At 35.3% G+C, this 15,493-nt stretch overlaps 1 protein-coding gene across 4 annotated transcripts in view; it reads right to left on the bottom strand.

The window, feature by feature from the left end:
- Window positions 1-1,109: 1,109 nt before the first annotated feature.
- COMMD10 (COMM domain containing 10) overlaps window positions 1,110-15,493 on the bottom strand; it is a 187,569-nt gene continuing 173,185 nt past the window's right edge. For all 4 annotated transcript variants that reach the window (XR_007413887.1, XM_025446554.3, XM_025446557.3 and 1 more), the window contains 2 exons: window positions 5,249-5,308; window positions 1,110-4,526 (listed from right to left, as the gene is read on the bottom strand). Coding sequence is in view for 3 of the 4 variants with exons in the window: in XM_025446554.3 (XP_025302339.1) it covers window positions 4,488-4,526; window positions 5,249-5,308 (99 nt within the window). In the remaining variant the exon portion in view is untranslated. The remainder of the gene's footprint in view (window positions 4,527-5,248; window positions 5,309-15,493) is intronic.

The raw sequence follows: 15,493 nt of genomic DNA, 5'->3' as shown, positions 1-15,493 counted from the left end.
AGGGACATCCCATTTCCTTTGTCAGATTTGAGTGGTTAGAAGCAAGTAACAGTGGTGCTCACCCTCAAAGACAGAGGATTGTACCAAGATGTGAATACCAAAAGGCAGGGATGACTGGGAGCCTGCCTACCTAGCTATGTTACAATAAAACTTGATAAAAACAAGGGGTGGCCTGGCATAGTTTGCTGACCCCTGGAATAATGAGTAAGGTGTATAAAACACTGTTTAGGTAAGAGATAAAAATTCATAGAACAGAGTTAGAACAAAAGACTGGTCAGAATCAGAAGAGATATGTAGAAAGAGAGCTCCAGAAAAAAAAAAAAAAAAATTCAGATTCTGATCCCATCCTGTAATATACAAGTTATCTTATCTTGGGTTATGATGAAGAAACTGAGCTTGAGCAAATTTAGTATCACATAAAGTAGTGGAACTAGGACATGACTCTTAGACTGTCATGAGGGTCCAGACACTTAAAATTTTATTTAAAGTGTAATGGATGCCTTTGAAGGATTCTAAGCAGAGAGATGGTATAACTAATGTGACTGATGTTTTAGAAATATCAGCTCTGTGTGAAGAGTCCATTGAAGGAGGCTAGAGTGGAGGCAGGGTAGTCCAGGTCAAAGACAGCGGTTGCCCAACAAAGGCAGTGCCCTAAATCTGCAAGACATTCTGGTGGTAGAAGTGACAGGACCACCTTATAACCATAATGCATTCTATAGTCTCCTTACCCATGACATCTGGTCACATGGATCTTCTTTGGTTCCTTAAATGTGCTAAACCTTTCCCAATCTCTAGAATGCTGCATGGGCCATTCTACATGTCAAGAAGGCTTTTCACTCTGTTCTTCTATTATTTACTCTATTTCTCATGGCTTCTTGGCCTTTCAGCTAAGATCAAGTATTAGTTACTCTGTTCTTCAATTGCTTTGTTCTACCTCATCCCACAGGACTCACTTCAAATCTCAAGTCTCAGTGGATCTTTCCTTGGTGCCCCAATCTAAGTTTGGTTCTATCTTTGATCTTCTCTTAATAGAAGCCAATTATTTTCCATCCTATACTTCGTCACAATGTATTACATTTTCTTGCTTTTAAAAAATTGACTCTAAAATATTGTGCTTTAAGAACCATGTTTATTTTGTTCATCATTGTTAATATGGTGCTAGTATACAAAGTTCCTAGAATCATAGGCATAGGCACTCACTGAATATTCGTTAAAATACATGTCTGGCTTCAATGTCCTTACACTTAAATACTGTGCTAGTGCCTCTCACATTTGCTAATTATAGAACAGATCTCCTCTTCAACTTTTCTGGTGTCATCAGTGTGACATACCCCAAGTAATTAGTGATGTTCCAGCGTCCAACTATCTCACATCATACTCTTCCCAAAACCTGGTCCCAGGTTAAGGACAATGTGGAGAATGAAATGATGAGCAGTAGGAGAAACCGGTGATGAAGTTGTCTTGAGATAGCTGAATTCTCACTTACTGTTGGTGGTGGTATAAATGGATATGGGCCTTTGGGAAAAAAATTCATCAATATGCAAACATGGCTTTAAAATAAATATAAATAAGGGTGCCTGGGTGGCTCAGTCGGTTGAGTGTACTAACTCTTGACCTCATCTCAGGTCTTGATATCAGGGTTGTGAGTTCAAGCCCCATGTTAGGCTCCATGCTGGGTATGGAGCCTACTTAAAAATACATACATACATACATAAATATAAGTAAAAAAATACACAAAAAGGCACGTGCACATGTGTGTATTTACGTAAGAGATCTGAAAAGATATAGATCAAGAGTTTCCAAGTAGTTAGGGAGGCACTTCTGGGAAGTGGGGAGTGAGACTGGCAAAAGAGGAAATTTTTTTAAAACTATGGGCAACTATTATTTTTATAATAAAATCTCATTAAAGATAAAAATTGAAAATAAATCTTCATACTTTTTATGTAATCCCACCTCTAGTTGTCTATACTACTAAAATAATGACAGATGTGGTCCAGGGGTTGTAGATATAAAGATATGTCACCAGTGAGTTCTTTTATGTGTTAAAAAACTGGAAATAGTCTAAACGTCCAACAACAGATTGGATAACTACATAAAGTGGAGCTCATGCACATGATGGGCTATTTAATATACATTAAAATTATATTTTAGATTCTAAGGACAGGAAAAACGCTCAGGTATAATGTTACATAAGCAAAGCAAAGTATGGAACTATTTATGGCATTATTTCAATGTGTTAGGAAAGGAAGAAAAAAAGAGAAAAAAATAATGAGAAAGTCATATGGGTAAAAAAAAAAAATACCCACGTTAGTAAAATCTACCAAAATGTCATTTAATGGCCATTTGGATGATAAGAGTCTATAATTTTAGGTTCTTTATGATTTTTGTTTTTTCCTAATTAAAAAGAATCACAAATTATTACTGGAGAATCACAAATATTATTTGTAGTAGGTGTAAAAATAGTACATTAGTTCTTTTCTAGTAAGTGTGCCCCATCCTCATGTCAAGCACTCATTTAAGAGTGCCTGCTAAGAGAGGAGATTCCAGCACTTGTCTCTATCTCCCATATTTCTATGAAAAAGTAACAGGTACTCAGTACTGTTTGGGAGCATTTTCTTTGGCGCATCACAACAACAGTGGTGCCTTATGGAATGAAATTATCTGCAATTAAATATATTTTGGGAATAGCTATGTTCTCAGTTGGAATTCGACCTTCTACTTGTCCTTTCTTCAATGCCCTTGGTCAGACTTTCTTGAACTAGACTCATTGAGAGGAAGCTCTTTACCACATTTTTGTATAGTTTTAGATAATATTCTTAGAGAGTATAAAACCAGGCCTTTTAGGGAGCATAAAATGAGCTACTAATCGAGAATTTCATTTTGGACTGTCATGTTTAATTTAGATAGCTACAATGGGAGTTAAATTGGCCATTAAACCAATGAAAATTTCTACCTACCCATATGGTCACTGTCAGGAGGCCCTAACAAATTCCACTTGAGATGATGTATGTGTTTTTGTATATAAGAAGTCTGAAAGAATAGCTCCCAAAATGTTTAAGTAGTCAGGGAGCTCCCTCTGGAACAGGCAGAACAGAGTGTAGCAACATTAGACAGTTCCCATAAGCTACATATGGAAATAAATGCTGTTATACTATGAACACGTCTTCCAGATATCTTATTAATGGAAGTTTAAGTTAAAAACTTTTTCAAATTAATCAACTATGGACAGCAATGGTAATATTACTTTCTGAAATCATCCAAACTGCCAATCATTCTAAGCAACAACATACGGCATACATAAGGGCATAACTTCCAAATATTGAACATTTATTTGAGAGACCTTCAGCACTTATATGATGCAGATACCTCATAGAAGGAATGTGATTTAATTTCAGTGGCTGTTTGTTTAACCATAGGACATTTCTGAAATCAAATTTCTTCATATGAAGAAAGTTGTGTTTGACTCCAATCAATCTCTGTCTTCCTCAAAAAAAAAAAAAAAAAAATCTCTGTCTTCCTCAATTTTCCCCCTTCTATCTTCCCACTCCCTCCTCCTGTCTTTCTTTGTAGAAAGAATATAGAACAAGTATTTCAGTCATAAAATTTCAACTGGTAGTATTTTTTTTTTATAGGCGACCATACTCACATTTATATAATCACCGCATAAAATTCTGTGTGTACCTCAGTTCACCTAATTCTAAAACATAAACATTTAATGGACTAAAATAAATTAACATATTTATAGGAAGAAAATGTAAAAGGTATCGGTTTTGAAATTTTAAGGATACTTATTTAGCACTCATGACAATTATTTTTATTGATGGTCTGAACCTGTCTTCCATACTATGAAGTGAATCATTATTAATTTGTAGTACAAAGAAAAGCACATGAAAACCTAGACTATCATTAGATCATTACACTCAATGAAAAAAATTAAAGTGTATTCAGAAGCTCACAGTGGAATTAACTGATATACTACTACTTGCTCTATTTTAAATTTCTTTCCTATATTTCCCAAGCAAAACATCATTATATTCAAGGAAAAATAAAGTTTTTTATTGCATTTGGTTGCTTTCTTTGCTTTTATTAATGTAATTACTGGAGTTCTGTATTCTAAGCTACACATCGTACTTTGTATCCATGGATCCTCCTTGATACATAAAGTATCCTCAAATATGTAAAAATAAACAGGTCAGGCAATAAAGCGAAAACAAGACAGTAATAACAGTATGGTATTTACTGTTCCCTTTAAAGTGAAAGTATTCTTAACAATTGTTTGCCCTTGGCTTACAGAGCGAGAGAATGTGTGTTAGGAGCTCTAAAAACAATCATCTCCCTTGGCTGTTATTTCTCTATGAAGTGATAAGCTGTGCAGTTTATAAGAAGAAAGCTACTGAATCCTTCAGAAAACACAACCTGGCAGTCTATCTTCAGAGCAGAATGATGAGGTGGCAGGAGTGTGATGGAGGAACCGGTCTTAGAGAACATCATGTAAGGGAATCCAGCTGTGCTTGTATGGTCTCCAGCTATTTATAAAGACAAAACAAGAGAAGAAATGGCTGAAAAGAGAGAAATGCATATGAAGGGTTGTTCAGAAACTTGCAGATAGGAGGGAAAGGATGGCAGTGGCAACCATGCATATTAAAATCCATTCATACAGCAATAGATCTACCATGTAGAAAAGTTTTCTTTTTGTATGAAGATATTAGAATTCATAGCAGTGATCTAAGTTTTCAAATTTGTTAAGGACGATGTCTGAGTTCTACTGTTTTAAATATACTCAGCTGTTTTAATTTGAATGATCACTATGCAAGACTTTTGAAAGGGTGGGTAGTGCATCTTCCTGGATTTCAAAGTCAGTAAAAGAAATAAGACATACCCTCAAAGACAAATCTTTACAGGCCTGACATCTCCCTTCTCCCTTAGGCCCCAAATTAAAATATTTAGTATTAAATATACCTAACATGCCAGTGTGGCTAGGTACCACACACTTCATTACTTAATGCTTTACTTTAAGGTAAGATAATAATCCTCTTGCCTTAATTAAAAACATTTCTACTTTCTTCCTGATTTAGTTTGTCAGATTCTCTTCATCTCAGCAATGCTTCCTGCCGTGAAACATACGGTGTTTACAAGGGATGTTTAAAGAACTTAGCTCCATAATAGGTCATTTAAAAATAAGAACTCATAAAAAGAATGCAACATTATGCAAACCCCACATAGCAGATATTATTTTAAAAATACAGACCTTGTTGTAGAAATCAAACAACTCTTTGTGACTGAATTCCACAAGAACTTTCTCCATGCTCTGGAAGGAAGAAGAAAAAGAATGAATTTAGTTATACATAATTTACATTGTAGCTTTTTCCTCTCTGGTTAGCTCCAGAATATGCCTTATTCTCCAAGTGGTTTAAAAAAATATCTGCTCCACTCAACCCCACTGTTCCTAGAACTCACAGACCCACTTAATGACCCTCTACTTTAGCAAAAGATTTCAACTCTGTAGGGACATCTGTTCTTTAAGTTGACTCCACAAAGGTTAATAAAATATATGCCAGCAAAAGAACAATTTCATGATCTACTTTTTTTTTTTTTCAAGACAGAGATAATATATGAGATTGTATTTCATCTTTCTCAGCAGTCCATTTGAAATCTAGCAAATACCATTACGCAAAGACACTGGAGGCGGCGTATCTGATTGAACTCATCCAGCCATTAATGCCTCCCGTCAGCACAGCTGCTGCCTCCAAGCATTAATCTAGCAGTTATGATCTTAACATGCTGAGATTGTTACCTTTTCTAATGTACAGACTCAGCAAAAGTTAACAATTAACGAGACAGCTTCAAAGCAGAGACTTCAACACACTCCTTCCTTTCGCCTCAGATGTGACAAGGGCAACCTTTGTGGGAGTCATGGGTGCAGAGGAATACTGTGCATATGTGCACAATGGTGTAGCAGAGTGCAACGGGGATCTGGCCCACCCCAACCTGCTTTTAGGTGATTTTGTAAACTGAGGAAACATTTAGAATAGTTTCTGAAGATGGGTCAAATGTGTCTGATTCAAGGTACCTTTGGCAAATGAAAGTTAATGAGGAGAGAATGCCAAGAATGTGTTTCCTGCTCTGACCATGCTGTCATGCTCACAGGACAAAAATGGGCACCATGAACGAAGAAGCAGACCAAGGTTGAAGACAGATGTGAATTCACGTGCTTCATCGCTTGTTTCTATGGCTATTTTTTTTCTTCATTTTATCTGTTTTGATGATTTCCATTTCTACTTTAAAAACCAATGTTTTCAAAACAAAGTATTTCCACTAACTCCAGGAAAGTCAATGAGCCTATGTTCAGATATGCTGCCTCCCTTTTCAAGAAGCCAAGGCACAGAGGATCAAATTCCACACTTCTTTTCTCTTGCAACACCTAGCTAAGTTGTTAGCTTTAAAATGAATAAAGGAGCATATCTGCTTTAAAGTTTCATTCTTTAGGAGGGATAAAAGTAGTAGGCTAATTGACACATTATTAAATCTCCAAAGGTTGAAATCAGTATTATCTAGTAGTGCTATATTTCCTTCCAGCAGTTACAGGAAGAGGATAGGCCTCAGTTTATCCTATAGAAAAGCAAGACAAGTTCATTACTTTCCCCCCATCCAAATGTTAGGAAGGACTAAAGACTGAATCAGTTTGTGAACAACTGATTTACTGTATGGACACTCAGAGGTCATAGCCAGGCTGGGTCCTTGTTTCCTGAATTTTGCTTTGTTTTGAGGTAGCGTTTTCTAAAAGGTTACATTAAGGAAAGGGAAGGAAGGTAACTTTGAAAATGTACTTCTTAAAATAACAACAGCTAAAATAACATGTGTGCACATGTGCATGTCAGTGTGTATATATATGTATATATAGGGAGAGATATGTATATATATTTAGTGTTTTGCTTGACTGAAATACTCAGCAACAGGAAGGGAAACTGCCGATACCTGAGATAAAATATGCAAAGAACTTATGCCAATATCAGGTATAATCACTGACAGCTATTATCATTTCCCATTCAACCCACAGCGACTTAGAGAAGACCATGAGAATATGGGAGAATACGGGGAGAATACAGGAGTGGTTTTAAGTGTTCCATATCTATGTGTACAGAGATTCTCTTTAGAGTTTGAGAATCTACGTTTACCCAAGGGGTGGCCAAGGGCAGTTGTGTTAGGGTGTAAATGATGGAACTTAGATATGTGGGACAAAAAGGAAAGGAGGGCTGGCTGAGAGCCAACTCCCCACATTGTCAAGCTCTGACACGGAACCTCAGAGAGCCCAAGAATTCTAAATTCAAATCTCACCCTTCAGGACACTACTGAAGGTACATTATCAAGGAAGGAGTACAGATTGTATTTACTTAGTAGTTTGATAACTTTATTTATGACTTTAAATTTAGATATATGGCCCAAGGCCTCCATTTTCACTACTGCTTCAGGTCCTGCAAATATTAGGAATGAGTGTGATCAGAATCTTTCTTTGGACGATGATATTTTTAGGAGAAAAACACACTCTGAGCTTTCTTTGAGAATGTAACCAGAAAGTCACAAATAGGCTTTATCAAACCACAATTAACTCTCTAGCTTCATTGTTTACTCTTCAGAAAATGTGTGGAAGATTCTGTTCACTAAGGAAGCATGTTTTCAAACAACTTCTCTTTAGTTTCATGTCTGGACAGAAATCAGTGCAGCCTAGACCCAACAAAGATATAAGAAGTGTATTTAGTTTAATGAGAGTCCAATTATTAGTATTTCAGTGCTTGGGCTTGGACTGTCTAGCTCTATTAACACTCTGGGCCTTTGACTCAACTTATGGTTCATTAGTATCTTTGTTAAGGCAAGAAAAAAAAATAAAAATGAAATTCAAACGTGCCATCTCAGCTATCAATAGCAACTCTAACAACAAACTTTCAGGTGAGAGATGTAGAAAATCCTGGCTATGGTAGTTTTATAGGCTATTTGACAATGGGTTTAATTATCCATGTGCTTCATGTCTATCACTGTCAATAGATAATGAGATTTGACGACTTAGTTCTATTTTTCCCCCCAAAGGGTCAGAAAGATAGTCTGGATAATAAACTGTAGCCTATTATGTCATTCTAAATAAGAAGAGAAATATCTTAGTGACATAAAACTATAGTTGCAAGTAATCAAAATGCTGTCGCCTTGTCCATTATATACCAAAACTTGAACTATATACCTCTAATCACTTGGTGAAACAAATACATGTATGTATTTTTCATATATCTTCAAATAGTACTGTACTTCACTACTTTTTATGTAGTCAAATGTTTAAGAAAAAACTTTATGAGAACATTACATTCCCATTTTTCCAGTAATTAGATACAGAGGATATTTTCATACAAGGCAAAATGTATTTTAAGTTAAAATAATTTGTTTAAAAAATGGTGATTCTAACAGGGAGTTTATATTGTCTGGCAGAGGAATATAATGACTTGTTAAGTACTACAAATTATTTCTGGAAGGGCTTTTCATTGCTTGTGTGTTTAAGAGGAATATCAATGGATACTTGTTATTATCCAGGACAACTTACGGGTAACATGTAGTAGATTTGGTGAAGAAGAAAAAAAAAAGTAAATTCAGACATGAAGAAAATGACAGTAATACAATAACAGTAGGGGACTTCAGCACCCCATTTACTTCAATGGATAGATCATCCAGACAGAAAATCAATAAGGAAACACTGGACTTAAATGACACATTAGACCAGATGGACTTAAGAGACATATATAGAACATTCCATCCAAAAGCAAGATGCATATTCTTCTCAAGTGCACACGGAATATGCTGCAGGAACGGTTACATGTTAAGTCACAAAACAAGTCCTAATAAATTTAAGAAGACTGAAATCATATCAAGTATTTTTGCTATAATGGTATGAAAATAAAATCAATCACAACAAGAAAGCTGGAAAAACCACAAACACATGGAAGTTAAACAACATGCTAATAAAAAAGCAACCAGTCAACAGAGAATGAATAAATAAAAAAAGTACCTTGAGACAAATAAAAATGGGAGCACAACCATTCAAAATCCATGGGACATAGCAGAAGTACTTCTAAGAGGGAAGTTTATGGCAATACAGACTCACTTCAAAAAACAAGAAAAAAAATAAACTTCAAACAACTTAATCTTATACCTAAAGGAATGAGAAAAAGAACAAGCTAAACTCAAAGTTAGTAAAGGGAAAGAAATAATGAAGATAGGAGTGGAAATAAGTGAAATAGAGACAAAAAAATCAATGAAACTCAGAGCTAGTTCTTTGAAAAGATAAACAGCATTGCTAAACCTTTAGCCAGGGGATCCCTGGGTGGCGCAGCGGTTTGGCGCCTGCCTTTGGCCCAGGGCGCGATCCTGGAGACCCGGGATCGAATCCCACGTCGGGCTCCCTGGTGCATGGAGCCTGCTTCTCCCTCTGCCTGTGTCTCTGCCTCTCTCTCTCTCTCTCTGTGACTATCATAAATAAATAAAAAAAATTAAAAAAAAAATCTTTAAAAAAAAAATAAATAAAAAAAATAAACCTTTAGCCAGACTTCTCCAGAAAAAAAGAAAAGGCCCAAATAATTAAAATCAGAAATGAGAGGAAATTACAACCAATACTGGAGAAATACAAAGGATCATAAGATAGTACTACAAATAATTACATGCCAACAAATGGGATAATCTAGAAGAAATGAATCAATTCCTAGAAACATACAACCTTCTAAGACTGAGTCCAGAAGAAATAGAAAATCTGAACAGACTGATCAGTATTGAAATTCAATCAGTAATTAAAAAAAAAAACAAAAAACCTCCCAACAAACAAAAGTCCTAGGCCAGACAGCCTCCTAGGTGAATTCTAACAAACATTTAAACTAGAGTTAATACCTATCCTTCTCAAACTATTCCAAAAGATTGAAGAAGGAATGCTTCCAGAGTCCTATGAGGCCAGCATCACCAAGATACCAAAACCAGACAAAGCCACCATAAAAAAGGAAAATTACAGGCCAATATCTTTGAGGAACACTGATGCAAAAATACTCAACAAAATATTATCAAACTGAATCATACATTAAAAGGTCATATACCATGATGAGGAAGAACTTATTCCAGAATGCAAAGATAGTTCAACATCCACAAATTAGTCAATGTGATACACCACACTGACAAAAAAGATAAAAATCATATGATCATCTCAATAGATGCAGAAGATGCATTTGATAAGATTCAACACACAGTTATGATAAAAACTACTGACAGAGTAGATACAGAAGGGAATATACCTCTGACAGACCCACAGCTAACATTATACTCAGTGGTGGAAAGCTGACAGCTTTTCCTCTAAGGTCAGAAGACAAGCATGCCACTCTCACCATTTTTTATTCAACATAGTATTGGAAGTCCTAGTCACAGTAATTGGATAAGAAAAATAAATAAAAAGCATCCAAATTGGAAAAGAAGATATAAAACTGTCACTATGTGCAGATGACATGATACAAAATATAGAGAACCTTAAAGACTCTACCAAAAAACTATTATAACTAATAAATTCAGTAAAGTCGAAGGATACAAAATTAATATACATAAATCTGTGGCATTTCTATACAATTATAACAAAATCAGAAAGAGAAATTTAAAAAACAATATTACTTGCAATAGCATAAAAAATAATAGAATACCTAGGAATAAATATAACGAAGGAGGTAAAAGACCTGTACTTTAAAAACTATAAGACACTGATAAAAGAAATTGGAGAATACATAAATAAATGTAAAGATAGTCTGTGTTCATGGACTGGAAGAACAGATTCAATGCAATCAGTATCAAAAACCAATTGTATCTTTCACAGAAATAGAACAAACAATCTTAAAGTTTGTATTGTATGGTCAAAAAGACCCCAAATGACTTAAAGTGATCTTGAAAAAGAACAAAACTGGAAGTATCACAATTCCAGATAATCAAGATATACTACAAAGCTGTAGTAATCAAAACAGTATGGTACAGACACACACATGCAAACAAACCACATAGTTCAACAGAACAGAACAGAGAGGCCAGAAATAAACCTATGCTTATATAGTCAATTAATATTCAAAAAAGGAGTCAAGTACATACAGTGGGAAAAAGACAGTCTCTTTAATAAATGTAGCTGGACAGCTACAAGTTAAAGAATCAAACTGTACCACCTTGTTTCACTAAATACAAAAATAAACTCAAAATAGATTTAAGACTTAAGTTTAAGACCAGACACCATAAAACTACCAGAAGCAAACACAGGCAATAAGCTCTTGGATACCAGTCTGAAAAAGATTGTTTTGGATCTGTCTCCCCAGGAAAGGACAATAAAAGCAAAGGTAAACAACTAAGAACTACAGCAAACTAAAAAGCTTTTGTATGGTGAAGCAAACCAACAAAATAAAAAAGCTACTGAATGAAAGACGAAATTTGTAAATGACATAACTGGTAATGGGTTAATTATCAAAATACATAAAAAGCTCACACAATAGGAAAAAAACCCCAAACAATATGATTAAAAATGAGAAGAGGAACTGAATAGGTATTTCTCCAAAGAAGACTTACAGATGGCCAAAAGACACATGAAAAGATGCTCAACATCACTAATCATCAGGGAAACACAAAACAAAACCACAATGAGATATCATCTCACGACTTGTCAGAATGGCTGTTAACAAAAAGACAAGAAATAACAAGTGTTGGCAAAGATGGGGAGAAAAAGGAACTCTCCTGCACTGTTGGTGGAAATGTAAATTGGTGTAGCCACTATGCAAAACAGTATGAAGGCTCTTCAAAAACTTAAAAATAGACCTACCATGTGGTCCAGCAATTCCACCCTCTGGGTGTTTATGAAAAACAAAACAAAACAAAAAACCCACCAGCAAATCACCAACCTGAAGAGATATATGAACACCTATGTTCACTGCAGCATTATTTATAACAGCCAAGATATAGAAGCAATCTAAATGTCTATTAATAGATGAATGGATAGAGAAGACATAGTATATATAAATAAAATAGAATATTGATCATGAAAGGAATGAAAGCTTCCCATCTGTGACAGCATGGATGTACCTAGAGGGTATTATGCTAAGTGAAATAAGTCAAACAGAGAAAGACAAATACTGTATATTTTCACTCACATGTGGAATATAGAAAACAAAACAAAACAGAAACAGATTCATAGATACAGGAAACAATCTGGCTGCCAGAGGGGAGAGGGGTGAGGAGATAAGTGCAACAGAGAAAAGGGATTAAAAGGTATAAACTTCCATTTATAAAATAAATAGACATAGGGATACTATATACAGAATAGGCAATATAGTTAATAATATGTAACAATTATGTATGGTGACAGACGGTAGCTAGATTTATCATGGTGATCACTCTGTAATATACATAAATGTTGAAATATTTGTACATTTGAAGCTAAAGTTGACCCTTGAACATGAGGCTTAGGGATGCTGACCCCCTCCATTTAAGTTGAAAATCCATATGTAACATTTACTCTGCCCAAACTTAACTACTAATATAGCCCACTGTTGACTGGAAGCCTTACTAATAATGATAACATAAACAATAGATTAATACAAATTTTGTAAGTTACATAGATTATTTACTGTTTTTATTTTCTATACTGTATATACATCATAAAGCTACAAAAAAGAAAATGTTATTAAGAAAGTCATAAGAGAAAATATATTTACAGTGCTGTACTGTATTAATGAAAAAAAAATCCATGTATAAGTGGTTCTGCCCAGTTCAAATTCATATTATTCAAAGGTTAACTGTAATATAATATTGCATATCAACTCCACTTTAGGAAAAAGAAAAGAAAAAGAAAATTCACCCTGGGCTTTAGCTGTAATGGATAACTCTTAGAAAAACTCTTTTTAGAGATGGACCACACGGGTCCCATAAAAATTGTCAGGTTAGGGATCCCTGGGTGGCGCAGCGGTTTGGCGCCTGCCTTTGGCCCAGGGCGCGGTCCTGGATATCCGGGATCGAATCCCACGTCGGGCTCCCGGTGTGTGGAGCCTGCTTCTCCCTCTGCCTGTGTCTCTGCCTCTCTCTCTCTCACTGTGTGCCTATCATAAATAAATAAAAAAGTTAAAAAAAAAAAATTAAAAAAAAAAAAAAAATTGTCAGGTTACATGCGTTTATATAATTACTTTTTCCGTGTTAATGCAGACAACATGAAATTCCACAAGTGTGCTTTTAAATAAAAAATATTACAGTTGTTTTTCAGACACACACAAAAATAGGCTCACAAAATATGGAGAGAGCCCAAATGTCCATCGATTGATGAATGGATAAAGAAGATGAAGTGTACACACACACACACACACACACACCATAGAATATTACCCAGCCACCAAAAAAAAAAAAAAAAAAAAAAAAAAAAAGAAAGAAATCTTACCATTTGCAACGACATGGATGGAGCTAGAAGACATCATGCTAAGCAAAATCAGTCAGTCAGAGAAAGATAAATACTATATGATTTCATTTATATGCAGAATTTAAGAAACAAAACAGATGAACATATGGGATGGGGGCAAAGAAAAGGAGATATGGAAAACAAGCCCTAAGACACTCCTGACGACAGAGAACAAACAGAGGGTTGAGGGTGGGAGGTGGGTGGGGGATGGGCTAGATGACTGATGGGGATTAGGTACTTGTTATGATGAGCATCTGGTGTTGTATGTAAGTAATGAATCACTGACTTCTACTCCAGAAAGCAATACTGCACTGTATATTAACCAAAATTTAAATTAAAAATAAATAAATAATTATTCAATTAAATAAAAAAAGAAATAGGCTCGTATGATGATTATATGTAATCTAAAAGTCCTGACACTGCTAACATTTCAAAGTATTTTCACCTACATTACTTCATGTTAATTTTAAAACAGTCTGAAGAGGCAAGGCATGTCATAATATATTCCTCTTTAACAGATGAGCACACAGAGGCACATCATGGTAAGAAAGCCACCTAAGAAAAACAACCATGCAACAATGGACAATGAACTAGAAGAGTCTGAGTTGGAAATTAAGGGCTATCCAGAACTGTTCTTTTCATGTGAGACAAAATACAGATAACAGTTTCAATAGGTAAGATGTTACTAGAAAAAAAAAGGAAGTAATTTAGCAATACCCAACTAGGTCAAGATACTATTATACATACCATTTCACATAAACAAAGATTTTTTTTTTTTACATTAAAGGTGAGGTCAGTAAATAAGATCTTTTTTTTTTTTTTTTTTTTTTTTGTGATTCTGCTTTGTTGTTATTGTTGGGTGGGGGATAAAGAGGATGGGTGATGTGTACTGTTTATCTCACATACTAAATATAAAGGAAATGATGGATAAGTGAGAATATATTAAAACCCAAAATTTCCATTCATCAAGTCATATCATCAAAAACTAAAAGGAAAGCCACAGGGACACCTGGGTGGCTCAGCAGTTGGGCGTCTGCCTTTGGCTCAGGGTATGATCCCGCAGTCCCGGGATGAAGTCCCATATCAGGCTCCCTGCACGGAGCCTGCTTCTCCCTCTGCCTCTGTCTCTGCCTCTCATTCTCTCTGTGTTTCTCATTCATGAATGAATGAATGAATGAATGAATAAATACATAAATAAATAAATAATTTTTTTTTGAATAAAAGGAAAGCCACAGAGACTCATACCCAGAATACACAAAAATTACTACAAATTAAAAGAGGCAAAACTCCATTTAAAAATGGACCAGAACATATATCCAATCATTGTGTTGTACACCTAAACCTAGTACAATGTTGTGTCAGTTATACTTCATTAAGAAAAAAAGCCACCTGGCTGGTGGTATTTGGCTGGAGTGAAGGAGGAAACAGTCAGAAGACTCTCATGATGCCAGATGAGATTGTTAAAAGGGACTCCAGCTATGTGCTGATGATCTGGAAGCCTGGCTCTGGTGGAATACAAGTGGGAGAGAAACTAAAAATTCTGGATAGTTCTCTTCTTGGTAGGTTTCCTGGCAGTTTCCCCAGCAGACAGCAGTACTTCTGGGCTGCCCAAGAGTGCCCTGGTTTGACAGCCTTGCTCTGATTTTAAAAAGGCAAAAAAAAAAAAAAAAAAAAAAAAAGACAAGAGGCTTGAGGAGTCACTTCACAAAAGGCATCCAAACAGCCAAAACCATGTAAAAATGTATTAGCAACCATATGGCTGGAAGGCATGAAAACTTGTTAACTACTCTGAAAACTTGGCTGGTATTATTTACTCAAGCTGAATATATGCATACCCTATGACCCCAAAATTCACTCCTAAGTATTCACGTTATGTTCAACTGAAATGTACACATACAGACACCATGAGACAGTACAAGAATACTGATAGCACTAATATTCAAAAGAACCAAAAAATGGAAGTAACTAGAATTTCTTTCAACAGAATATGTAAATAAAGTGTAGTACAGC

The sequence above is a fragment of the Canis lupus genome, chromosome 11, assembly GCF_003254725.2.
Source record: "Canis lupus dingo isolate Sandy chromosome 11, ASM325472v2, whole genome shotgun sequence".
In the NCBI taxonomy this organism is placed as follows: domain Eukaryota; kingdom Metazoa; phylum Chordata; class Mammalia; order Carnivora; family Canidae; genus Canis; species Canis lupus.
Note: the sequence above shows the minus strand (reverse complement) of the source record. Positions and strands in the feature narration are given on the sequence as shown.